Source organism: Anabrus simplex, chromosome 4 (assembly GCF_040414725.1).
Source record: "Anabrus simplex isolate iqAnaSimp1 chromosome 4, ASM4041472v1, whole genome shotgun sequence".
Lineage (NCBI taxonomy): Eukaryota > Metazoa > Arthropoda > Insecta > Orthoptera > Tettigoniidae > Anabrus > Anabrus simplex.
The window spans coordinates 348,711,132-348,738,745 of record NC_090268.1 but is presented as its reverse complement, the minus strand read 5'-3'; the positions used below and the strand labels follow the sequence as shown (position 1 = coordinate 348,738,745).

The 27,614-nt window shown below is 41.0% G+C and overlaps 1 protein-coding gene across 2 annotated transcripts in view; it reads left to right on the top strand.

Moving 5' to 3' along the window:
- pav (pavarotti) overlaps positions 1-27,614 on the top strand; it is a 277,353-nt gene that overhangs the window by 173,113 nt on the left and 76,626 nt on the right. For both annotated transcript variants that reach the window (XM_067145761.2, XM_067145760.2), the window contains exons 10-11: positions 6,710-6,813; positions 6,911-7,015. In XM_067145761.2, coding sequence (XP_067001862.2) covers positions 6,710-6,813; positions 6,911-7,015 — 209 coding nt within the window. The remainder of the gene's footprint in view (positions 1-6,709; positions 6,814-6,910; positions 7,016-27,614) is intronic.

The following is a 27,614-nucleotide window of genomic DNA, read 5'->3' as shown; positions in this document are numbered from 1 at the left end:
TGCTGTCCATCTCACATTATCAAGGTCATTTTGCAGTTGCTCACAATCTTGTAACTTATTTATTACTCTATAGAGAATAACATCATCCGCAAAAAGCCTTACCTCTGATTCCACTTGTTTACTCATATCATTTATATATATAAGGAAACATAAAGGTCCAATAATACTGCCTTGAGGAATTCCCCTCTTAATTATTACAGGGTCAGATAAAGCTTTGCCTGCTCTAATTCTCCGAGATCTATTTTCTAGAAATATAGCAACCCATTCAGTCACTCTTTTGTCTAGTCCAATTGCACTCATTTTTGCCAGTAGTCTCCCATGATCCACTCTATCAAATGCTTTTAGACAGCGATTGACCTCCTGAATCCAAGATATCTGCTATATCTTGCTGGAATCCTACAAGTTGAGCTTCAGTGGAATAACCTTTCCTAAAACCGAACTGCCTTCTATCGAACCAGTTATTAATTTCGCAAACATGTCTAATATAATCAGAAAGAATGCCTTCCCAAAGCTTACATACAATGCATGTCAAACTTACTGGCCTGTAATTTTCAGCTTTATGTCTATCACCCTTTCCTTTATACAAAGGGGCTACTATAGCAACTCTCCATTCATCTGGCATAGCTCCTTCAACCAAACAATAATCAAATAACTACTTCAGATATGGCACTATATCCCAACCCATTGTCTCTTCCCCTCCTCCCTTTCTTCTACTTTCCTCAACATCTGCCTCAACCTAATTCCTGGATAACACTCTACCCTGGTTCCCTTTCCTCCACACACTTTCCCCACATTTCTGACGATGGAATCCCCCATGACCAGAGCCTCAACCCTACCCACCTCATTTGATCCCCTCCCCTCCTGGTCAGCCCTGTCTTTCCTGATAGCTGCAGAAGCTACTTCCTCCTCCCTTTTCTCCTTACCATGACCCTGCTCCACCTGTCTTTTCCTATCCTCTACTCTACATTTCCCTTTCCTACCTTTTCCCTTCCTCCTACTTCCACACATCTCAGCAACAGTTCCCTGTCCCTCATCTTCCCTCTGTTGTTCTACCTGGAGTGACTTGTACGGATTTCGCACAGACACCTGTCCTGAATTCTGATACTGAATAGAGCCCTTAGCCTGCTATCTCCTTCCCCTTAGAACATTAGACCACCTGTCTTCTACAACTCCCCCATTTCCTTCCCCTCCCTCTTGTATGTATACCTACTGTAACCTGTACATTGTTTGAGGGAGTCCTATCTTCCTTCCTGTCTTCTGTGAGAATCTTAATTATCTCCCTCAGACTCTCCAACTCCTCCCTCTTTAGTGTATTCTCAAATAGTTCTTAAAAGACATGGGTTCTTCCATTTTTTTCAATTACTAAGACAGCAACAATAAGCTTTGTAATCTACTATGAGATGTTATGGCTGATAGTCTCAAATGAGACAAAATATGTTCCAGGTTATGTTTAATAAGTTTTTTTTATATTAAATAGTTTTCACTTGTAAAGTGAGGTATATTGATTGGGTGGACCATTGAACCTAACATTGTTTCTTATTTTAAGTGGTATGTTCCGAGCTGGAGAGATGGTGTGGAATGACATTAGTAGACAAATAATTTTGAGTGGTGCCTTTAAAAGTAGGAAAGATGACAATATGAAGATAAGGCTGGAATTCAAGGGGACAAATTGGGGTAAATGTTCATTTATAGGAAGGGGAGTTAGGGATTGGAATAATTTACCAAGGAAGATATTCAATAAATTTCCAATTTCTTTGCAATCATTTAAGAGAAGGCTAGGAAAACAACAGATAGGGAATCTGCCACCTGGGCGACTTCCCTAAATGCAGATCATTAGTGAGTGATTAACATATCTTGTACCAATTCTAACATACAGAATGGAAGTAGCAACGTTGACTAGATCAGCACAAAGTCGCCTACAGGCCACTGAAATGAAGTTCCTTCGGTCATGTCTCCAAAAGACAAAGAGGAACAAAATAAGGAGTGAAAGTATTCGGCAACAACTTGGATTGGGCAAGAGCCTGTTGGTAACCTTAGAATTAAGCATATTACGATGGTATGGACATACGAGAAGGGTGGCTGCTATTAGGACCCCAAAAGCATACTATGAAAGGAATGTTGTCGGTAAGAAGCCCAGAAGGAGGCCTCGTGATAGTTGGGAAAAGCAAATTTTCAAAGACCTTGCCGAACATGATGAAAATTGGCAGCAAAAGGTACGAAGGCCATCCGGAAAGTGGTACCCGTTTGTGCAATAAAGACACAGGAGTAAATATTAACAAATATACACATTTTTATTGGAAAGAGCATACTGTACACTACTTCTCCACATAATCTCCAAGCAAATTTAGGCTTTTGTCATAACATGGGACGAGTTTTTGTATTCCAGCGTCGTAGTCCTCCGCCGCCAGCGTATTGAGATATGTAGTCACAGCTTGTTTTAATTCTTCATCGCTGTCAAATCTTTTTCCCGCCAGAAAGTCTTTAAGCTTCGTAAAGAGATGAAAATCTAAAGAGGCCAAGTCCGGGCTATACAGGGGATGGTCGAAGGTTTCCCACTTGAATTGCTGCTAAAGTTGTTGTGTTATCGCAGCTGCATGAGGCCTGGCATTGTCATGAAGGAGAATGACGCCTGTAGACAATAGACCTCGCCGTCGATTTTGTATTGCCCACCGTAATTTCTTTAATGTTTCACAATACACATTAGCATTAATTGTGTCTCACTGGGCCATAAAATTAATGAGCAGTACATGTCGGCGATCCCAGAAAACGGTTGCCACGAGTTTCCTGGTGGACAGAACTGTCTTGAATTTTTTTGGTTTGTTTGGTGAATGAGCATAATGCCACTCTTATTGACTGTCGTTTACTCTCAGGCGATGCATAACAAACCCATGTTTCGTCCCCAGTAATGATGCGAGTCAGGAAAGATTCTCCTTCATCGGAATAACGTCCCAGAAACGTCAGTGCTGCAGCCATACGCTTGGTTTTGTGCTCCTCTGTAAGCATGCGAGGGACCCACCTTGCACAGATTTTTGAATAATGCAGATGGTCTTTGATAATTTCATGAACAATTGTTTGAGACACATTAGGAAAATGTTCACAGAGTTCATCAATTGTGACGCGCCGATTGTCCCTCACACATTCATCTACTGCGCTCAGCAGTTGGTCTGTAATGACAGATGGTCTCCCTGAACGCTCCTCATCATGTGTATTCCCCCTCCCCAGGTTGAAGTTGCGACACCAGCGCCGAACAGACGACTCGTCCATCGCATTGTCTCCATACACCTCCGTTAATTGGCGATGAATATCACAAGGTCGAACGTTTCGTGCATTAAGAAATTCAATTACGGCCCTCACTTCACAACTGGCGGGGTTCTCAATTTGTTTAAACATTTTAAACGATCCCAGACACAACACAGGCAATGCTAGCGTCACGCAACCTCGCACAGAGCAGGCAGACAAGCCACTGACGCGGTCTGACCTTGCCCAGCGGCTACCCGAGTCGTCAGCGCTTCATGCGGCGCTAACCGGTACTACTTTCCAGATGGCCCTCGTAGAACATCAGGTGTGGATGGACAGGACGAACTGGAAGAGGCTCGCAAACACCCACATCCGGCTTAGAGGAGCGGTAAATCGTTGTTGATGACGATTGCTCTTAAGCCTAATTGTTGTCTTTAAGACAGTGTGCTCATCGTAATGTCACAAGCCTGCACACGAGTCTTCGCAGGTTAACCTAATTCCTGGCTGAAAAACTACCTTTCCTCCCCACACTTTCTCTGTGTTGACCAGAGCCTCAATTTCTCCCACTACATTAGATCTTGTGTTCTGCTGGTCTCCCTCATCTCCCTGACAGTTGCAGAACCTACGTCCTTCATCCTTTCCTCCCTCTCATAACCCTGTTCCACTTATCTTTCCTGCCCTCATACCTGCCAACCCTTCCGATTTAACTCATTTTCCAATTTATTTTTACTTCTATTTTTGACCAATATAACCTCCAGTAGTGTCAGTAGTCTTCCCCGGGCATAAAGGATAAATTCTTACGTGCTTGTGTAATTTACCCAACCTCATTTTCAAGCGTATTTATTTGATGCTTTATTTCGGAAGTTTATCGTCCGTCGCCATCGTGTTTCCTGTTCGCTACAGCAGCATGTGTGCTTTACGGCTGGAGATTCGGGACGGCAATCATCCTATAAGCAAGAGAGACTAGCGACTCAGTTAATCGGGACGAAAGAATGAGTTTGTTATTGTGTGGTTCGCGCACTATTGACATCGTTTCTGTGTGTAATTTCGTTGGAATTGTAGGCCACGTGTTTTTTCTAACAGTTCTGTGCTTTTCCCCCTGTCAAAGTCTATGTAACTAATGTATGTGGTAGTTTGTATTTCTGTGAATTTTTGTTCATTCTTACTTCATAATTTTAATGAGTTTGAATGTATTTCAGGGAGTTGTGTCGGTGAATGTTTCTGGTGTTTACTTTTCACGTTATGGCCAGAAAACATAACAAATGTTATCTCCAAGTATTCAGAGATACCTATAAAAATAAATTTCTATTCATTTTACAGTCTAATAAAAGAAGCTATTGTGTGTTTTGTTGCATGTGTCGGTGTGATATAAATATTATTCATATATGTCATGTATATGTCAGACTCATTGGCTGAATGGTCAGTGTTGAGGCCTTCAGTTCAGAGAGTCCCGGGTTCGATTCCCCGCCGGGTCAGAGGTTTTACAAGTAACTAATCTCATTTTGTTCCGTATTGAAAATACAATAAGTGAACTCTTTCAAGATTAAAATTATTTTGTCCACCTTTTCAATATAAATTCAACACAAATTTGTATTGGAAAGGTGGAGACAATAATTTTAATCTTGAAAGAGTTTACTCAGAGGTTTTAGTCGTATGTGATTAATTCTTCTGGCTCAGGGACTGGATGTTTGTGTTTGTTCCAACACTTTTTCCTTCTGTATTCAGACAATACATTACCAACCACCACAGAAACATGCAATAGTGATTACATCCTTCCATATAAGGTTGGCAACAAGAAGGGCATGTGCGGCAGAGTTCGCACCGTGACCCCACAGGTGTGGGAAAAGGCGGAGGAGGAAGAAGATTTGTATGCATGTGTATTAAATGAGAGTGATTAGGTACATTTTCTTGTAGCCCTTTTTAGGTTTTTTAGTTTGATTTTAAATTTAATGATCAGTTCACATTGTAACTGTAGATATTTACGCCTTTTATCCTGTCCTTTTTTCACTTAGGCCGTGGCACTAGTATATGTGGTGAAATCCAAGAATTAAAAAATATTCCTATTTTTGATTTCTAGAAGTTGTCAGCTGTGTCCTCTACTGTGTGTCTCTTTCCTACCTGTCTGTTTCCTCTTACCTCCCTCCACCTCAGTTATGACACTTCCCTGTTCCCAATGTTCCCTCTGCTGTTCTATCAGCAGTGACTCATACCAATTCTTCACTAATACCTATCCTGAACTCTTCCCCTGACTAGATCACTTAGCCCTTGATTTTCCTTCCCATGTCAAGGAAATGTTAGAATTTGAACATTTGTTGCTATGTGAGCAAAAGTGCAACTATCATAGATGTGAAAGAATTGCAAAGGATTATTAAAATTAAACTGAACTGTGGAGAAAAGGTGTACATTATTTCTATGTTACCCACGATAACCATCAATTACGCTGATTTGCACTCTGCATTCTTCACCTTTTATAGATGCTACATACAGATATTTTTTCTCTGTTTACAATAATGTTCCTCTTCAGAACAAATAATTTTTTTCTTGGATTTAAAAATCAGAATATAGTTTTTAGCCATCTTGGTGTATGAATGTATTCATTGTTAACGTGTATTTTTTGTAAAGAAATTAAGAGTAATGAAAACCTACAACCTGTTTTCCAGTCAATGACCGGGTCAGGGATGGGATGAATGAAGCCCCCAACTTGCAACGAGGATAAAATTAACACTAATGAATTCTGAAAATACTGAATATTTTAAAGTCACTTAGTTTCCTATTTTAAAATGTCACATCTTGGGTTCCCAAATCTCCAGAAAATTCTATCCCCTATTATGTGTATAAAATATGCTTGACTGTAGGGTTGTAAAGCACTGATGATATCCACTACCTATTGTGAGAAGGAAGGGTGGGGCAAATGTTTAGGACATACCGAGCTCGATAGTTGCAGTCGCTTAAGTGCGGCCAGTATCCAGTATTCGAGAGATAGTAGGTTCGAACCCCACTGCCGGCAGCCCTGAAGATAGTTTTCCGTGGTTTCCCATTTTTACACCAGGCAAATGTTGGGGCTGTACCTTAATTAAGGCCATGGCCGCTTCCTTCCCATTCCTAGCACTTCCCTGTCTCATCGTCGCCATAAGACATATCCGTGTCGGTGCGACGTGAAGCAACTAGCAAAAAAAAAAAAATGTTTAGGACATCGTAGCTTAAAGATAAACTATACGCAACAATAAAATCATTTATGCTCAGATTTGCAGGTACTGAGTTTTGCCTTTGGCTGTCATGAAGGTTTTCCGAAACCAGTTTCCCTTCTTTGCTTCAATAAACCTTTTTTCATATAAGCCTGCCAATAATCTTGCTGTTAGATTCTATACCTGTCATCATTTTTGTATAAAATAATTGTATGTTTTTATGGTGGTATGTTTGGTTACCTTTCTCTGATTGTTATTTTGAAAATATTGAATTGTTACCATTTCAGAGGAGAAATTCCGCAATCAACTTATTGAAGTAGAAAAGGAGAACATTCTAACTAAGCAGGAAACTAGTAGCTTGAAAGCAACCTTGGAACAGGAGAGAAAGAAGGTATTACTGATTCAGATATGACTTGGTTCTAATTTTTTTACTACTTTAATTTGCATCATGTTATAAATCGTGCTGAATGCAATCATGTGTTTTCCAGAATTCTACCTTTGAAACAAGGATTGTTGAATTAGAAGGAATAATAAATAATCTACAAAGACATGTTGCGGATAAGGAATCTACAATCGAGCTCCTACAACGAGAGGTAATGTCATATCAATGTACATTATTTACCATGTAGGGTTTTTTTTCCTACTCTGGTAAAAATGTTATCGCCCCATTGAATTAATGATTATTTTATCCTTTGATGCAATTTCTAGTTTAGCAAAATAAGTTATCACCTGGTCTACTTATGAGATCTCTGTTCTTACAGATCACCAAGTTGGGTGATGTATTTTAAATACACAGTCGAACCTCCCTTCTGAGGACGCCTTAAGTTCCGAGGAAAAATGTCCGTTACGAGAGGTGTCCGCTAAAACAAGTTTGTAAAAATAATCAAAAATTTTAACGACAAAGAACATCCACCTTAAATATAATGTCTGGTAGCCTATCTTTCCAATCCGCTACTTCAGTCGCAGACACATCGCCACCTTCTCCACAGACTGTTTTGAAACTAACGTTATGACGTTTTCTAAAACATTCTAACCAACCACTGCTAGCTACAAAATTCTCAACTTTCAGATTATTTGCGATTTCTCGAGCTTTTTCTTGTAACATTGGTCCACTCGCACACAGTTTCTTCACTCGAGCACACTTAACCACTCATATACCGCAACGTTCACTTCTGAAAAAAAAAAACTGACCTCCCCTTTCTTTTCACTCCTCGATTCCTATTGTCCTCCGACTCCTTTAAAATTTCAGTTCTATTCTTCACAATATTGTTTATTTGAGTTTTCCCGCAGTTGAATTTTTCGGCAAGCTTTCTCACTTTAAGTCCCATGTCACTCTCTCTAATCACATTTCTTCTTGCCTCGAGATCTAAACACGATCGCCCCTTGTTGCTTATGTTTAACAGACAACTGAAATGCTATGGTATTTCTGTCCCACTGATTAGTGCCTGTACTGTCTTTTCCTTCTCAAGTTGACTACCTGAGCTCGGCCTTATCAGCGACAATCCGAGTCTTTAATAGAATGATGCAAGAAGGGAAGAAAATCCCCAGGTAACTTGTGAGTCAACAGTCTCTGGCAGCATTTCTGGGCAATTAGAATTCTCAGAATAGGCCTATACACCACTAGGTAGAACTGCATTCCGATGTACCTTCTCTCCCCATTGCACTTGAAATAGTAAAAACATTCAAAAGGGATTTCCTTATGTCTGAAGAATGGTTTTAAAAGAAAGGATGACATGTGGTCCCGCGTAATAAATTGTCCTGCAACGTGTATAGTGTCCGCTTAAGTCAAGTGGATGGGACAAATGGCGATGTCCACTGTCCGGAGTTTGAGGTGTCCGCTTAAATGAGGCCAATTTAACACTTGCCTTATCTAAAATAAAATCGGTTCCGAGGAAAATTGTCCGTATAGGGAGGTGTCCGCTGAAAAAAGGTGTCCGTTAGGGCAGGTTCGACTGTATATATCTCCTTTCTGTCATCTTCGCCTTACAAACTCCACTAGTAAACTTTTGATCTCTTCTGCCTTCAATGATGTAAGTTGTACCTAAGCCTGTTTAGCCCTTCTGTGTTCTGTTTCTAATGGTGAGAGACTGTCAGTTTTCTTCTTTGGATTAATAGTCCATATATTAGACCTCTAATTAAAACATCAAGCATTGGTCAGAGTTACTTTTTTTTTTGTTCCAGCCATTATCTGTGGAGGTTTGCTTGTGTTTCTTTTATGTGTACACTTTTCACGCATGCTTTCTGTGTAAAGGCACTTCTCTCCATTTGTTTTCTGTACAGGTATATTTTGTTGTATATAGCTTTCTTACCAGAGAGAGAAAGACATAGGTAGGGGTTATGTGTGTGTGTGTTTTTTCTGTTATTGAGAAGTTACGAATAAAAAGAAAGCCAGAAAAACACTGATAAATGGAATAGACAAATAAGATAAAGATTAATATGGTTTGTAAAAGACAAGGAACACACGACAAGTTTTAAAAATTATGAATTAAAAACACAGGTCAATACCCATTGTTGACGGGTCAGTCATATGGAATGTGCAAAGTTATCGAACTCCCAGCTATTTCCCACCAATATTCAGCATGCTGTTTTACTTGGGATGTAGCAGTAATCCCATATATCGGAGATGAGTGGCAGCAGAAGAGACAAATCACAACAATGGTCAATGTAATTTTATTGTTGATCAGTTCTATGAGCTTTTGATATTGTAGGTTTTCACATTGTTTTCTTCCGATTCAGGGATATTAGAGCTTCTAATGTAAAGAGAGTCCTTCCTTCTTTCATGACTCCCTCTTGTCTTATTCTTCCAGCGAACGATCCTTTACGGGGGGTTTTCTCAGTTTTTATACTCATCTTGTCGATTTTCCTTGTCGATACAAACCTATGGCCACCTTATGAAGTAACCAAAATCATCGCCAGTTAACACAATCATACAATATTTCCATGTTAGCAATGATAGGCATTGCATACGTGCCAATTTTTACGGTTTATCCATAAAACTTACGGAAATTGCAGCATTTTATGTGTTTATGGATGGACGGTGTCATTTTACGACTTTGCAGACAAAAATTTGAAACAACATTCGATAATCGCTCCACTTCCATACAATCGATTGTTTGCGTGGATCGAAGTCAAGTCCACGATAGTCGATAACTGATTCTTTGATATGATTGGTATTTGTAACCATGCGATGTTTGTGTCGTTATTGGAATTGAATTTAAAGCCGGTATAACAGTTCTTCCATGTGAATCTTAGGTGTCGACAGGCTCTGCTCTGCAAATTCTTTGTTCCGCTCCGTTCATATGTTGTGATTTAACCTATATTCTTCGACTACACGAGTGTTGTTCTTTGTTTATGAACAGTACTTCCAGATATTTACCGAATCATCATTAGTTCAGCCCGTGGGCCCCATTCGCTCAGACACATAACGACTATCACTTGTTTACTCGCTCACAGCCTTCTTGGAAAGGATGTTCTGCAGCAGTGCTCAGTGCTGCCAACCTCTGTACTTAGAAACTATGTTTCGATTGTTCTACGTTCTTGCCGTGCGGACGGCTAGGATTAGGATAGGATCTGGACAAGGCGATTGGTCTGGAGGGTTAGGATTCTTGCCATGGAGAAGACCATTGGTCTGGACGGTTAGGATTCTTGCAGTGGACTAGACTATTGGTTTGGACGGTTAGAAGCCTCGAAGCGGCCTTAGACCCCTAGTTTCATATATGGTTAGGATAGGATCTAGACAAGACGATTGGTCTGAGCAGTTAGGATTCTTGCCGTGGAGAAGACCATTGGTCTGGGCGGTTGGAAGCTGCAAAGCGGCCTTAGGCCTTTAGTTTCGTAATGTTACATTTACTTGCGCTTTTATTGTGCTGCAGTTGGTAACGGATTATGATCAACATTCTTGACAGGAAGGAGATAACGTGCCACTTTACATTGACCAATAGGAATACAAGTACCTACTTCAGAAATGAAAATGGCATGTAATAATCTTAATTAGGTTATAAAAGTAAATGTGCTTCTAGGGGCGGGATGGTCGGTTCCTGGACATCGCAATAAACCCATCTCTCCTCTGAGATGTTCTCAAAGTAAGATTTCATTAATTCCACTTACTTGTAACATTACAAATACGGGAGCCCATGGGCTGAACTAATACCCAAGAATTCATGCTTTAAACAGGATACTTCAAACAAATCATATCTACTTACATCATGGGCCAATGATTTGCAGATGAATATAACAATCAAGAAGAAATCCATGTTAAATAGCAGCAGGTGTGGTGAATATTAGTTTGGAGCATACATAACAAGGACATCCTTGATAAATTAAGCACATATGCGATAATTGAAAAAGGCTTTACACAATAAAACTCGTTTAACATAACACAGGCAAGAAATAATATAATAGACACTGCAAATCAAACACTAGTTCGACTTGAAAGTCATAGTTGTAGCCTTTTTAGCTTCCTGCAAAAAGTCTTGAGAAAATGTTTTGTTATAACAAGGACCAGAACTCCTGGTCTTCAGAATAGAAATAGACTCCAGAGATTCATTGGACATGGATGATCTTAACTCTGTTCTGTTTTTCTTCACAAGGCTGGAATCAGGTTCACATTCTGCATTGCTGTGGTGTATGGTGAGAATAGACACCATTACTCTAGAAATTGTTATACGTAAAGAAGTCCATCGGTTCCACAAATTCTTGATATTTGTGCCCAACTGGAATCGCCTGCAGCATCGTGATTTGCAACCAAAGTGTCATCAATCTGAATTCATTCACCACCTCATCTGTAGTTTCATTCTCTTCTTTGCATAACATGATAGGAAACATTTCCAAGAATAAAATGAATGGAAGAAAACTGCATCTTAAATTTTGTCTAACCTAGCAACTTCAGCATGCTTTTAACACATCAACCTTGAGTGGAAACTTGTTGATTATGTAGTCACAGGCAGTACAAAAGTAGTTTCTCACTGATGAAAAGAAAAGGGATTTATTTGTATCCTGGAGATCATTCACTATGTTCAGAGTCTGAATGCCAATAACTAATTCATCACCACCTAAATCGTTGCATCCACCATGTGCAATATTAACATCGCACCCACATACCGTGTAAAAGGCAAATTTTTCTCCCCTTCTTCATTTTACTATGCACGTAAAATCACCAGAATATGATTCTTTGAATCTCTGGGAGTACTGTTTCTTGCTGGATTTATTCACGATAATCTACAATAGGAACATAACGTAAGAAAATGTCCGAGAACAAACTGAAACATCGAAAGGAACCTGACCACTGAACGTCACATAAAATTATAACATAAACACTCAAAGCAGTAAAACACTTTGTTGGAGATTCATAGAAAAGGACTCGTACACACTCTAACGGCGTTATGTGATTTGGATATGCAATCTCCCTGTACATAGTTTAGTATTTCAAGTATGAGCTCCTGCTATCTAGCGGAGCTACTGGGAACTGCCATATCGCTTGTATTTATGCTTTTGTTTTGTACTGGTTTGTAGCAAGTAAGAATAAAGATGGCAGCCATGACGAAGTAAAGTGATTCAGTGTTTTATTTATTAGTGATATCCCCAACATTTATGGTGCCGAAATAACCCATCTGTTCAAGTTACGATACGTTTCATCACGAACTTTCAAGATTTGGAGAACTTTCACGCCAAGTAACCACGGATCTCCTGTAAAGGGAATGTTTCATCACGCCACTCGACCCAGGATCACGATGAGTAGAACAGTTCTTTCTTCTGAGATACAATGTACTGAATCACTAACGTAGCATGCTATATGGGGATTATACGGCATTATTGCATTGGTGTAGATATTATTTCTGCATGCTTCAAGAATATCGTTCTTTCTAAAACAACTTCACGCCGGTCTGTGTGACAAGTGCTGCCATCTACTGGAAACAAGGCGGACTATTACCGGCCCAACTACCTACTGTCACGGGAACAAAGCCCTGCCTGCAGCACGTTCATCTGCACCCTCTCCTCAGCTGTCATAAATCGCCCGTTTGTCACACCGTCAGCGATGTCTATACAAGACCTGTCCCTTCTGAAAAGAAAGCGAAGTACTCTGCGAGCTAATTTAACGCGCTTTGTCAATCTTTTAAAAGACAAAACAAGTACACCAGACTATGACGAAATAGAATATCTTCGTGATAGACTTCAGAACACTTTGCAATTATTAGTTTCCTCAGATGATGTTATACACGACCAGTTACCCGACACAGATTATGAAACAGATGTACAGGCATGTGAAAACTATGTCGACAGTGCAACAAGAGCTATACAGCATGCCAACAAAGTTCTTACACGGAAACCAGCAGAGACAAATGCGTCAGCATCCATTCCCAGTTCTAGCTATTATGTTCCACCCCCAGTTGTTCCGGAATTTAAACTCCCGACAATACACATTGAGCCATTCTCAGGTGACATAGAGTCCTGGTCTCGTTTCTGGGAACAGTTCGAGACAGCAGTTGATAACAACACCACGATTCCAGACATTAGCAAGCACGTGTTATTACGAGGATATCTACGAGGGGAACCCAAGCAACTCGTCGATGGTATAGCACTTAGTTCAGAAACCTACGCCCAGGTCAAGACTTTACTTACTGAACGTTATGGCGACAAGGATAAAATAATTCAGGCTCATCTGAACTACCTGGAGAATTTACCACCCACATTATCAGAGAATCCCGATGATCTCAACGTGACATACCTGGAGTGCCACCGTAGAGTTCAAGCCCTCAAGGCGCTCGGCGAAGACATTAATGTTTACGGACGCGTGATTGCCCCGAAGATTTTACGAGCTTTTCCAGCGCCAATCTGCACACGTTGGCTAATTCACGCAAAGCGCAACAAAATCTCCGAAGGTCATATGATGTCTCTGATAGAATTTCTTCGTGAGGAGGTAGAAGCGGCCCTTAACACTCAGAAACTCAGGGGAGAGAGCAGCATCGCACTTCCATCACTTTACCAACCTACAGCAGCTGCTCTCCAAGTCAGTACTAGGCCACAAAAGTTAAGGAGGGAGCAGAACAAGCCCGCAGTAACACCATTCTGTGCCTTCTGCGAAAGCAGAGGTCACTGGGCACAGGGATGCACACAAGTAGTCCTACCCCAAGCTAGGGTGGAGAAGCTGAAACTCTCCAAAAGATGCTTTCTCTGCCTCAATCGAGGTCACAATGTCCAGAACTGCAACAAGAAGGGCAGAGTGTCATGCTCTAAATGCAAACAACTTCACCACGTATCCATCTGCAACCAGAGCCAATCCCAATCAACTTCTGTCGGAAAGATTGAAACAGGGCCACCCAGTTTTTCATTTCTGCAGACAGCCCGTGTTCAGATACAAGGACCAACAGGGACACACAAAATCACACGATGCCTTCTAGACGCTGGAAGTCAATCAAGTTTTATTGCCACGTCATTATTGGACACTCTACAGCTACCAGTAATCTGTACTCGAGACCTAGCAGTCACAGCCTTCGAAACAACTAGCAATAGCTTTCAGCCACGTCGACTCACCCAATTTGAAATGATCGGATTTTCGACAAAAACCGCCGTCACTATCACAGCTTTCGAAAGTGCCAACACTTATTCATCTCACCCAGCAGTCACTCTTAACCACAGCAATCTGCCACTCGCTGATCCAAAAACCAACGACGCAGATGACTTGCCGATTGAAATCCTTATTGGTGCAGACAATTATTGGAAAGTCGTGAAACTAGATCCACCACAGCCCATCACACCCTCCTTAGTCCTACTTCCAACAATCTTCGGTTGGGTCCTCACAGGCAACCGTTCTGGTACCACTGTCAATCATGTCATGACGAACCACGTCTCCGTCAACAATGACGAGATATCTGACGACTCCATGCGAAGTTTTTGGGACCTAGAGACAATCGGCATTCGAGAGACGAAACACAGACAACTAGACGACACGGATGCTGCTATTCTTCAAGAGTTCCACGACAATTACCGCATCCACAACGGACGAAGAGTCGTATCCCTTCCTCGCAAACGGGATATAGTCTTATCCGATAATTTGGCAACAACCGAGGCAAGGTTTCGAACACTACAGAAACGGCTACATCAAGACGCCACTTTCAAGAACATGTATCAGACGCTAATGTTGGACTACGTGCTTCGAGAGCAAGTGGAACTAGCCCCCGATACCGCAATCCCTGGAAATATGTTTTATCTGCCACACCATGCCGTCAGGAAGGAGAAACGAGATGTCACTAAATGGAGAATAGTGTACGACGCTTCCTCTCACGAACCAGGATTCCCATCCCTCAACGATACCCTCCACATGGGTCCAAATCTCCTAACCGAAATTTTTGCCACCCTCTTAAGGTTTCGATTGCATCGAAAGGCCATCGCATGTGACGGTACCCAGGCGTTCCTCCAGCTAGCCCTCGACGAAAAAGATAGAGATCTCACCAGATTTCTTTGGTACCGCATCGAAACTACTACAGACGGAACCTACACGACAACAGAGGACGTCGTAACGTACCGATTTACCCGGCTACCCTTCGGCCTCACCTGTAGCCCGTTCCTCCTCTCAGCCACTCTCCGTGAACTAGCTACCCTACACTACAACACTTATCCCACGGCAGCGCCTCTCCTAGATGCTTGCACATTTATGGATGACTTCACTGCCAGCGTAGAAGACGACAATACGGCCGTTACTCTTTATTATGAACTGACAGCCCTCCTGCGCCACATTCGACTCCCACTCTCCAAATGGGTCACGAATTCCTTGCCATTAATGAACATTTGGAAAGCAGAAACTCGAGAAGTCGTACTGCAGACACGAGTATTAGGTATCGACTGGAATGCGGAATCAGACCAACTCTTTACAACCCCAGGTGACGTCACTGCAAAACTATCCACACAGCCAGCAACTAAACGACAGCTACTGAAAGCCACCGCACGTTTCTACGACCCACTTGGACTATTTTCACCCGTGTCAATCACTGCCAAAATCCTTTTCCAAGATACTTGGTGCCAAGGACTGGCATGGGAAGAAATTTTACCGCCTAATCTCGCCCATCGATGGAACGATTGGCTCTCACACCTACAGTACCTCTCTCCAATCCGAATACCACGATGGATTGCCATTTCAAATTCCGGTACAGACATATCACTGCACGTGTTTTGCGACGCCTCCGAAAGAGCATACGGCGCCGCATTGTACGTCCGGTCACTTGTCGACGACGCTTACACTGTTCGTTTAGTATGCAGCAAGGCCAGACTATCCCCTGTGAAGAAAGTGACACTTCCCAGGCTCGAATTGTTAGCAGCCTTGGTCGGTTCCCGACTTCTACATTATTTTTACGAAGCCACTGGAGTAACGTCCATCCCTGCCACGTTATGGAGCGATTCTACAGTCACACTGGGGTGGATAAGAAGTAATCCCAACCGTTGGAAGACATTTGTCTGTAACCGGGTGACTGAAATTTTGACTCATACCACGTCCAGTCAGTGGAGACACTGTCCCGGAATCAACAACCCAGCTGACCACCTTTCTAGAGGACTTCAAGCACACCAACTGGAGTCCTTGGACTCATGGTGGCACGGACCTTCGTGGTTGAATGGACCTTCCTACTCATGGCCCAGAGATGTCACCCCCACTAATATGACTCTACCTGAGGAAAGGAAGACCACTCAAGTTCTTGCAACCACCACCCCAGAACCATTGTTTGCTGCCTCACGATTTAGTACATACTGGAAACTTTTACGAGTTACTGCGTGGATTCTACGATTCGTGAAACGTTTGAAGGAGAAAACTAAGTATTGTCAGAACTTCACAGCCTCAGAAATGGAAGAAGTAAGAACGTACTGGATAAAGCAAGTTCAACAGGAATGCTTTGCTTCTGAACTGCAAGCCCTGAAGAATAATCTTCCACTAGCACGAGCTTCGAAGATCTTTCGCTACAATCCATTTCTACAACATGGTATCCTCCGACTAGGCGGACGGCTGCAACACGCAGACATCTCGAACAACGAAAAGCACCCAATACTTCTGGATGGCTCACACGCATTCTGTAAACTTCTGATAAAACAAACTCACATAAGACTTCACCATCTAGGTGTTTCAGCTATCCTAACTGAACTACGCACAGAATTCTGGATCTTGCGAGCACGCCAAACAATCAAGAAGGTCTTACACACTTGCCTTCCGTGTAAAGTTGTTCACCGGAGGAGACCGACGGAATTAGAAGCACCACTTCCTATGGATCGTCTACGTCCTTCCAGACCATTCGAAGTAACGGGACTAGACTTCGCAGGACCACTGTACGTTACTTCTGGCAACCTCATGAAGAAAGCCTACATTGCATTATTCACCTGTGCAACAACGCGTGCCTTACACTTGGAACTGTGCGGTGACATGTCGACAAATTCCTACAGGCCTTGCAGAGGTTTATAGGCCGACGTGGTATACCACACACGATCTACAGCGACAACGCTCAGACATTCCATTCAGCGAACGCAGAGTTAACAGACTTGTGGAGAGAACTGACAGCGGCACGGACACACCACTATATGGCCCAGCAAGGTATCACATGGAAGTTCATTGCCCCACGTGCCGCTTGGTGGGGAGGATGGTGGGAAAGACTAATCGGCCTCACCAAGCGATGTCTACGGAAAATACTTGGACGTTCCACTATTGATGATGAAGGGCTACGGACTGTTTTGACCAGCATAGAAGCCGTATTAAACACAAGACCCTTGACGCAACATGATGACAATGGTGGTGTATTGACTCCAGCCCACTTCCTCGTTGGCGATCGACTCACCACGATACCTACTGGACCAGAACCACCCAGGCGAGACCTTGTTAGAACCTTCAGACTACTCCAGCGAATGACTGACGACTTCTGGAAGCGTTGGAGTAAAGAGTATTTGCTACTATTACGGAATTTTCACGAAGTTCGCCAGCCCAGAGACCACGGGTCAAGAATCAGAGTCGGTGACGTAGTTTTACTACAAGAGGATACACGCCCAAGACACATGTGGAATAAAGCACGGGTCGAAGAATTACGCGAAGGACGTGACGGGAGAACTAGAACGGTTATTCTTCGCACCTCGGACGGAAACAATGTGACACGACCTGTCCAGCTGGTCATCCCACTCGAGATAGACCAGGGTGGGGAGGATGTTGGAGATTCATAGAAAAGGACTCGTACACACTCTAACGGCGTTATGTGATTTGGATATGCAATCTCCCTGTACATAGTTTAGTATTTCAAGTATGAGCTCCTGCTATCTAGCGGAGCTACTGGGAACTGCCATATCGCTTGTATTTATGCTTTTGTTTTGTACTGGTTTGTAGCAAGTAAGAATAAAGATGGCAGCCATGACGAAGTAAAGTGATTCAGTGTTTTATTTATTAGTGATATCCCCAACACACTTCATAATTCTTGTATTTTGTTGCCCAGAAGTATTATTATTTTCGTCAAGCCGGGGTATAATACCAATATAAATGGTCCGTTATTGGACATTATAAATTTTCCAGCTAACTCATTCCAGGTTGCCAGCGTTTTGCCCCCATGTGCTAGGCTGGGCTCATCAGTTGGTACCTAGCACACCTACCAAGACGCATGGCCAGTGCATACCGTGGAGGCCACTGCGTAGGCTAATTGTAGCCACCGGCAGTGCCAATGCACTATGAGACACTCTGTCTCACAACTAAAAATTGATGCCTGCTTGGCCATCAGATGATACAGATGTCGATTCCCATAGGGGATGTGTAATATTTGTTCCGAATGAGTAAATTTATAATACCAATATAAATGGTCCGTTATTGGACATTATAAATTTTCCAGCTAACTCATTCCAGGTTGCCAGCGTTTCGCCCCGTGTGCTAGGCTGGGCTCATCAGTTGGTACCTAGCACACCTACCAAGACGCATGGCCAGTGCATACCGTGGAGGCCACTGCGTAGGCTAATTGTAGCCACCGGCAGTGCCAATGCACTATGAGACACTCTGTCTCACAACATCCCCTATGGGAATCGACATCTGTATCATCTGATGGCCAAGCAGGCATCAATTTTTAGTTGTGAGACAGAGTGTCTCATAGTGCATTGGCACTGCCGGTGGCTACAATTAGCCTACGCAGTGGCCTCCACGGTATGCACTGGCCATGCGTCTTGGTAGGTGTGCTAGGTACCAACTGATGAGCCCAGCCTAGCACACGGGGGCGAAACGCTGGCAACCTGGAATGAGTTAGCTGGAAAATTTATAATGTCCAATAACGGACCATTTATATTGGTATTATAAATTTACTCATTCGGAACAAATATTACACATCCCCTATGGGAATCGACATCTGTATCATCAAGCCGGGGTATGTCGAAAATCGTTAGATTTTTTGTCGCACGTGAGTTTTCAAAAGTTGGGAGATACGACATTGATGTGGACTAAGCAACATAGCCTAAATTCATGAATTCTATTATCATAGTTGATACGGTAAAACTGTATAAGACATTAATGATTGGAACTTTTATGCTCCATAACATCTGTTATGTAGTACTTTTTGATAGGATCAAGAACATGAGTATTTAAAGTATGAAATTTTAGGAACCTTCCCCTAAACTACGATTTAATACAGTGTGAATAAAAGTTATCTATAGCCTAGACTGCAGTACCATATTCCCAGACTTTACCTACAAATTTTCATTCAATTCTGTGTCACTGACTTACAATTTTAACTTGAAGGAACAGAGGCCTAACATGATTTTAAAGAGATTTGTGAAAAATAGACCATGAGAACTGTGAGAATAAGGATATTAACCTTCACTTTCTGAAATAGTCCAGTACAGCAGTTTGCTTCCTCTCAATTTGGTTGTACGGTAAAAATGTATAAGACATAAATGATAACAATTTTAATTCTATATACAGTGGAACCCGTTTTTAACAAATCTCAGGAGGATGTGGGGATGTGGATGTGATTTCTTCCTTAAAAAGGGGTTTTCCTTAAAAGGGGGTTCAAAGAAAGTAAGCTATATATCACAAGAAATAATAATACATTCATGTTTTTAACTAATGTAACTGAAGCAACTGAAGTTTGTGGAAAGACAAGTATGAAAACAAGGGAGAAGGAAACACCGTGGTGGAATAAAAGAGTGAGAGCAGCAATTAGGGAAAGAAATCTGTTGTGGAAAGAAAGGGATTGGGAGAAGAATAAACCGGATCTTACTACAGACCAGGCAAAGATCAGAAACCTTGAGCAATTATACTGAAACATGAAACTGGACGTTAAAAGAACAAGGCATGGAATATATTCACTCAGAAACTGGAGGAAGACAGCATAGGCAGTAAGAAACTACTGTATAGTGTTACCAGAGGTAAAAGGAAGCCAATGAATACCATAAAGGCACTTGAAGATGAAAATGGAAATCTAGTTAGGACTGATAGTGACATGAGAGAAATCCTGAAGAACAATTTCGACCACTTACTGAATAGATCCATTCAAGAACAAAATACAGAACTGGAAATCCAAGCCTACAATGAGGAGCCTCCCATCACCTGGACAGAAACTGAGACAGCCTTAAAATCTATGCCTAAAGGAAAATCTTCAGGTGCAGACGAAGTGAATGCGTACATGATAAAGGCAGGAGGCATCCAGGGTATAGATTGGCTGCACAGAGTACTAAATGCCATATGGACAGACAACAAAATACCTGCAGTTTGGAGCAAGGGCATTATAATTCCCCTGTTTAAGAAAGGCAGCAGATGGAAACCCACCAGCTATAGAGGAGTAACATTGCTGTCTCATGGGCTAAAATTTCTAGAGAAGATCATAGAAAGGAGATCTTGATAGATAACATTTATGTAGATTGAGAACCATCATTGAACCACAGTTAAAGGAGGAGCAGTATGGATTCAGAAGTAACAGATCAACAATGATCTAATTTTTAGCACCCACAATGCTGATGGAAAAGTATTGGGAGAAAGGCAAGAACCTGGTCATTGTATTCCTGGACATAGAAAAGGCCTATGATAGTGTTATAAGATATAAGATCAGGGAGTGCCTGAGGAAAAGAAATGTGCATGAAGGACTGGTAAGGAAAATTCAGATGTTGTACAAAGACTATACTAGCTGTGTACAAATTGGGGAAGGTCGATCATCATGGTTTGAAACCAAGAGTGGAGTTCAACAAGGAAGTGCACTGTCCCCACTACTGTTCATCACTGTTATGGACAATATAATGAAGAACTTCAAGGAAAAGTTAGGTGAACTGTATGCAGTGGCCTTTGCTGATGATATCATGAGTTGGGGTGAAACAAGAGGAAGGACAGGCCAGACTCAACGTTTGGAAATCCCAGTTCCAGGAATATAACCTCAACATCAGCGAGACCAAGACAGTGGTGATGGCAGCCAACAGAGAAGGGCGTCCAGCAAGTGTAAAACTAGGAGACCACCAGGTAGCGTGTGTGGACGTTTTCCTTACCTTGGAAGTGTAATCTCCAGTGATAATTCAGTCAGAAAGGAAATTACAAACGGAGTGAAAAAGGGATCAGAATTCTACCAACAAGTAAGAACACTTTTATGGGATGACATGATTCCAAAACTGGCCAAACTGATGATGCTTAACAGCTATTTCATACCAATATTGACCTATGGGATTCAAGCGTGCACCCTCACAAAAAGAGATTCATCAAGACTGCAAGCATCAGAGATGAAATTTCTTAGATCCACCATCCAGAAGACCAAGATGGACAAGTTAAGAAATGAGGCAGTGAGGAAAGAAGCCGGAATAAAGACATCCCTATTAGACCGAACCGGCGCATCCAGACTACAGTGGTAAGGGCATGTGATAAGGCTGGAACCTACAACAACAGCCAGAATAAATTTGGAAAGACAGGTGGAGGGGAAAAGACCTGCAGGAAGACCTAAAGTCCGATGGATGGACATGATCAAGGTTGATCTAGTTACCAGAGGATGAACAGTGGATGATGATCTCCATGATAAGTTGTATATGGACAGGAAGAAGTGGAAGAGGCTCATTAACAGTACCCAGGAAACTGGAACTGTACCATGATGATGATGATGATGATGATGATGATGATGAACTGCTTGATGATGATGCTTGTTGTTTTAAGGGGCCTAACATCGAAGGTCATCGGCCCCTATGATGATGAACTAATGTAATACATACATACATACATTATCATTATAGACTGTTATGCCTTTCAGAGTTCAGTCTGCAAGCCTCTGAGAATTTACTAAACGTCGCCACAATCCTCGATTTGCAACTAGTGTTGTGGCCTCATTTAGTTCTATACCTCTTATCTTTAAATCGTTAGAAACAGAGTCTAACCATCGTCGTCTTGGTCTCCCTCTACTTCTCTTATCCTCCATAACAGAGTCCATTATTCTCCGAGGTAACCTATCCTCCTCCATTCGCCTCACATGACCCCACCACCGAAGCCGGTTTATGCGTACAGCTTCATCCATCAAGTTCATTCCTAATGTAATGTCAAGAAATAATAAGTGAACATATTAATACTAAAAACTCGAATTAACACAAAAATAACAGAAAATGTTTACAAAAGAGCAGACGTAACAAAGTCCCTAGTGGACAATTGGGAGCACAACCTGCAGCAATGAAAAGAGAAATAGGTGTTACTGACTTGCAATTTTAAATTGAAGGAACAGAGGCCTAACATGATTTTAAAGAAATTTGTGAAAAATAGACCATGGGAACCATAACAATAAGCACATTAATTTTCACTTTCTGAAGTAGTCCAGTACATCAGTTTGCTTCCTCTTGCCCAGAGTCTCAAGGAAAGAAGTTTTCTCTCAATTTGGTTGAGACTGTTGATGAGGTCTTCATCAACGTTGGAGGAGAAGTACCAGCAGACAATATCCAGTCTGTCCAGTGCTGCCCCAATTTTTCTCTCCTGTCGCTGTTAATACAACAGCACTGTCAGTCGTGCTTTACTTTTTTTTTGCCTGCGTGGCATTTTTCTCCACGAACAGCGTATGTCTTGGACAGGAGCAAATTGTAAAACGCTCCCATTTCATTGGCGTTAAAAATATCCTTAGCATCATATCGTTCAAGAAGTCGAGGTAATGTATTCTTTTTCACAACTTTTACACGACTGTATTGTCGTTAACTTCCATACTCTCGCCGCACATGTTTTGGAACAAAAGATTGTGCCGTTTTTTAAAACGATCAAACCAGCCATTAGAAGCATGGAAATCGACCGAACCAGCTTAGGTGCGACTCCTCGTGCTTTTGGTAAGTATGTTCCCCTCACTTGGAGTGTTCACTCCTTTTTCCCTCAAAGCATTTCATTAAAATGTTTTCAAGTTCCTCGTATGGCAAAGAACAAAATTCGTCCGTATTTTTGCCCCAGATCCGCACTCCACTTCCGCGGTGAGCTGTTCAAAAGAAACTAAAACCTAATTGAGACATTTCAAAGGAAGACAGCTCTAACAACAGATTTGGAAATTCCTAAGTACATAACAAAGAGGTCACAGAAATGCGCTTAGAAAAATATTCCTGGAAACTTCAACATGAAAGTGGCTAGTTGTAAAGCAAGTAACTCTAAAACGGATGAAAGATTTAAGACTGGCACATGTAAAGTAACAGTTTTCCTGCAGCTAATTGGAACCTTTAGAATAACCTATTTCACAAGGGTCTCTACCTGTACTTATCATCCTCTCAAATACCTGTCACTCATAATTGCCTTAATCCCCCTGTTGAGAGAACAGACAACAGCCCCACGTTAAGTGTGAAACTTTAATTCAGCAATTTATTTATATGAAAACAGGAAAACGGTAAAATATGTAATTTTATGTAATATCACAAAGAATATGTAGAATACCCACAAATATAAAAAAATATGTAAAATGAAATTCGGTAATAATAACCCTAATATAGTGTTTTGCGAACATATGACTTTTTATACAGACTTATACTTGAAGTGCCTGAATTCACATCGTTTCTGGAAAAATGCTGTAAGCAACATGTTCCTAACCAATCAACACTATGCAAGAATTATCTTCAAGTATGCTACGACAAGGTAATGCATAACATAAGACAGCATATAGGAAATTCTTTCATATGGGTTGCTGTTGATAAAACAACAGATGCTAAGGGTAGATTTATTGCAAATCTTGTAGTGGGGAAGCTACAACCTGACAGCGCCTCAAAACCATGTTTGATCTACTGTAAAGAGCTAGACTATACAAATCACTCAAGTATTGCAAGATTGGTGAATGATGGATTAAGAGCTCTGTGGCTGACTGAGATGAAAGGGGAAAAGGTATTAGTGATGTATTCTGATGCTGCAGCATATATGCTTAAGGCTGCAACTGCTTTGAAGGTGTTTTATCCCAATATGCTCCATTTTACATGCTTGGCTCATGGACTGCAACGTGTTGCCAAAGATATCAGAGCTAAGTTCCACAAGTGAATAGATTAATTTCAGCAACAAAAAAGGTTTTTCTAAAAGCTCCACAACGAGTGCTACCTTACAAAGAGCAATTGCCAGAGATACCACTGCCGCCGGAACCAGTGTTTACGAGGTGGGGGACATGGATAGAAGCAGTTAAATTCTATAGTGAGCATCTAGATGCTATAAAGACTGTGGTAGATTCTTTTGATCCTGAAAATGCTGTATCTATTTGTGAATCACAGACTGCCTTTAGTGACTCCGAAGTGGTCTCCTCAATCACCTACATCAGGGGCAACTTCTGCTGGCTTCCAGAAACCATCAAATGTCTAGAAACATCAGGACTGCCACTGCAAGATCGTATTGCCACCATTGAGGATGCTATTGAAAAACTAAGTGCTGTGCATGGGGAAACTGGTGCAAGTGTATTGAGTAAATTGCAAAAAGTTTTGAAGAGAAATCCTGGTTATTCTACATTTCACAGTGTGTGCCGAATTCTAAATGGAGATGATGTTGCTCCTCTCGAGGACATTTCTCCACAAAAATTCCTCTCCTAAAATTTGCCCCAGTTACATCATGTGATGTTGAAAGATATTTCTCTTCATATAAGAACATCCTAAGTGACAAACGCCTTTCCATGACCCCAGAGAACATCGAAAAATACTTAATAGTTGACTGTGCTACAAAATTTAAAAAATGAACGTGCTTTGAATGTTTAATAAGTTTCTATTGAATATGTGTGTGATACATTCATATAATATGACTCCAAAGAACATTGAAAAACACTTAATTGTTCACTGTGCTGAAAAATGTAATATAAAGCATGTTTAGTGTGTTGTAACTGACAAAATAGTAAGTTTATATTAATTATATATTACATATTTTGCCCATTCTACATAGTTTGGTGCTTTTTGTTACATATTTATGTACATATTATGCCATTTGATACTACATAAAAATCCCAGCTCTAATTATTATTATTATTATTATTATTATTATTATTATTATTATTATTATTATTATTGATTGCCATTACAAATTCGACCAGTGAACAGTGCTATATAAGTAAACACGTATTCCACATGTTCATTAGACATTCCATTGACAAAATTCTGATACTTAATTTTCTTCTCTGTTCTCGCAGATTACTGCATGTCCAACAACAAAACTGCACCTACTCAATATCTTTTAACGAGATTAGTACCAAGGAAACAAATGACACACCACAATATTTTGATGTAAATCATCCAATATTCTTAACTTTATGAACTTACAAGATAAACAATACACATTGTTGAACATAACTCCAAAGCATATCGCAAGAATACTGTGAACATTTTATCGTATTTTAATGTATTATATGTTATTAGTTTTTACCACATCCATATCCTAGAATGCTTAGTACAAACATACCAATGAATGTATGCAACGATTCACCAATATGAACTAAACTTCAAAGTGTACCTCAAAAATGCTATAAACATTTTAAGTGTAGAAATTGTATTTCACCAAATTATCTATTACTCACAAACAGCACACAAGAATTTTATGTAACATATACATGTCATAGAATATCGACGCTTGTTTTTTAAACCAGAAGACACATCATATCATTGTATATTTTAATATTATCACTCATATCATGTGACATTCTTCATTAGATTTAGTAATGTTTTAAAATTATATAATAAGTTAGCTTTAGATCTCATGACCAGCTGAGGATGACCTCTGCGAAGGTCGAAACCGGAACTGTATAGTAACAAGACATAATTAAGTATTGATTAGGTGGACGGTACCCATTCTTTGTGATTGTGAGTGCCAAGTATCAATACGGACATGAAACTGATAGATTACAACATTACTGCAGAACAAAAATGAGATAGATGCAATGAGGATGAAAGTCCTGGATCTAGAAGAAAGACTAAGGAACCTCGAAGAAAAGGAAAGGACACGAGTGAAGGAAGATAGGAAGAGAAACATAATTATCTACGGGCTGGTAGAAACAGAAAAAGAGAACTTTAATGAAATGTTAGACAGAATGCTTTCCTTAATCAGGGAGAATTTGAAGGTCGAGTGTAATGAGAGTGATACCGATAGTGCCTTTAGATTAGGGAGGCATAAGGGAAGAAGACCAGTGAAAGTATGTATGGTATTTTGTTTGAAGGCTCGAAAAATTTTGGAAAGTGCGAAGAGCTTGAAGGGCACAAAAATATGCATTAAAAAAAGAATTAGATCAAGGAGAAATGGAAAATATGCAAATATTATGTTTCCATCAAGGGAAGGCGCGGCATTCAGGGCTAAAAGCATTTATCTGTGGAAACAGACTTAACAACAGCGGGCAATTCTTGGAGCAGAACATGGACTGCTAGTCAGCTACATGAGCTGGAGCATTGCCCTGATGTGTCAGCTATATGGAAGGCCAGTGGACTAGTGACTGACGACAGCAGATCAGAGTCAGCAGCTGTGTGTGGCAATCAACAAAGCAAGGAGAGTGAACTGGATGATGCAGTACTCGAAACCAGGCATCACCAACCCAGGAAATCAACTCAAGAAGAGGGGTCCCTAGGAGGCAAGACAACCCAGGGAGAAAAGAAACGTAAGCCAGCGTTACATTTGAAAGACATTTGGGCTAAAAAAGGGTTGACAAGGTTTGAGGAAGCCAGGGGGTTGGTAGAGGAAATAGTTAGATCCCCAAAGGGATCAGATATACCCATGAACAAATAGTTAGACTGGGTCGTGAGATTAATAAATATCAAGGGTATGTTGAGCAAACTGGGAAATTATGAAGTTAAAGTTCTAATTCGAGATAGTGAGATTATTGGGATGGTAGAGACTTGTTTGCCGCTGGCCACAATGTACAAATACCGGGTTTTAAGGTTTGGAGTAGAACAAAACATAAAAGGAGTCTGAAAGGGCGTTGCCCGAGAGGGATATCAGTAATCATAAAAGACGAAATATACAATCAGGTAGAGCTATGGGAATCGGGATGTGAGGAAATGATTTGGGTAAAAATAAAGAAAGGAAATCAGAGTGGAAGACAGATTTTCATTGGTTTTGGTTACAACCATCCACCGGGGTCCCCATTTGAGAAGAAAAACTTCTTTGAAGATCTTATTGATGTAAACCAGATTAAATTAGGAAATGGAGAAGCAGGAATAATGGGTAATTTCAACGCAAGGGTTGGTGTAAAGAATCTTATTATACGATAAATTGATGAAATATTAAAAGAAAGAAGGAGAAGCAAAGACAAAGAGTGTAACAAAAATGGAGAGAAATTGCTGGAAATGTGTGCAATAGAGGAATTGTACATTTTGAATGGGGGCTGGTTATTACTGAGAGAAGAAGGAAAACAGCATTTTAAGTGTGTACAGAGAAGATTAGTAAGATACAGGCGGAGTGAGGAACATAAATTTAGGGACTACTATAGGGGAAAAACTTTTGAAATTTTGAAGATAGGTATTGAGTATTACGCCATGCCCTAGTCCAAGTAGGCATACATATAAATTCCCGGTAGCTTCTCAGGGTAAGATATTAAGCTCATCCTTAAAATATAATAATATCGCAGGTTCCGCTGAAGAGTAAAGGCATGTCCACTAAAATATTATTCAATCCCCAAACTCTGCTGGTGGACTTCATCATTCATCATATATCATGAATAATTCCTGACATCAATGGTTATATTGCCGGGCTGAGTGGCTCAGATGGTTGAGGCGCTGGCCCTCTGACCCCAACTTGGCAGGTTCAATCCTGGCTCAGTCCGGTGGTATTTGAAG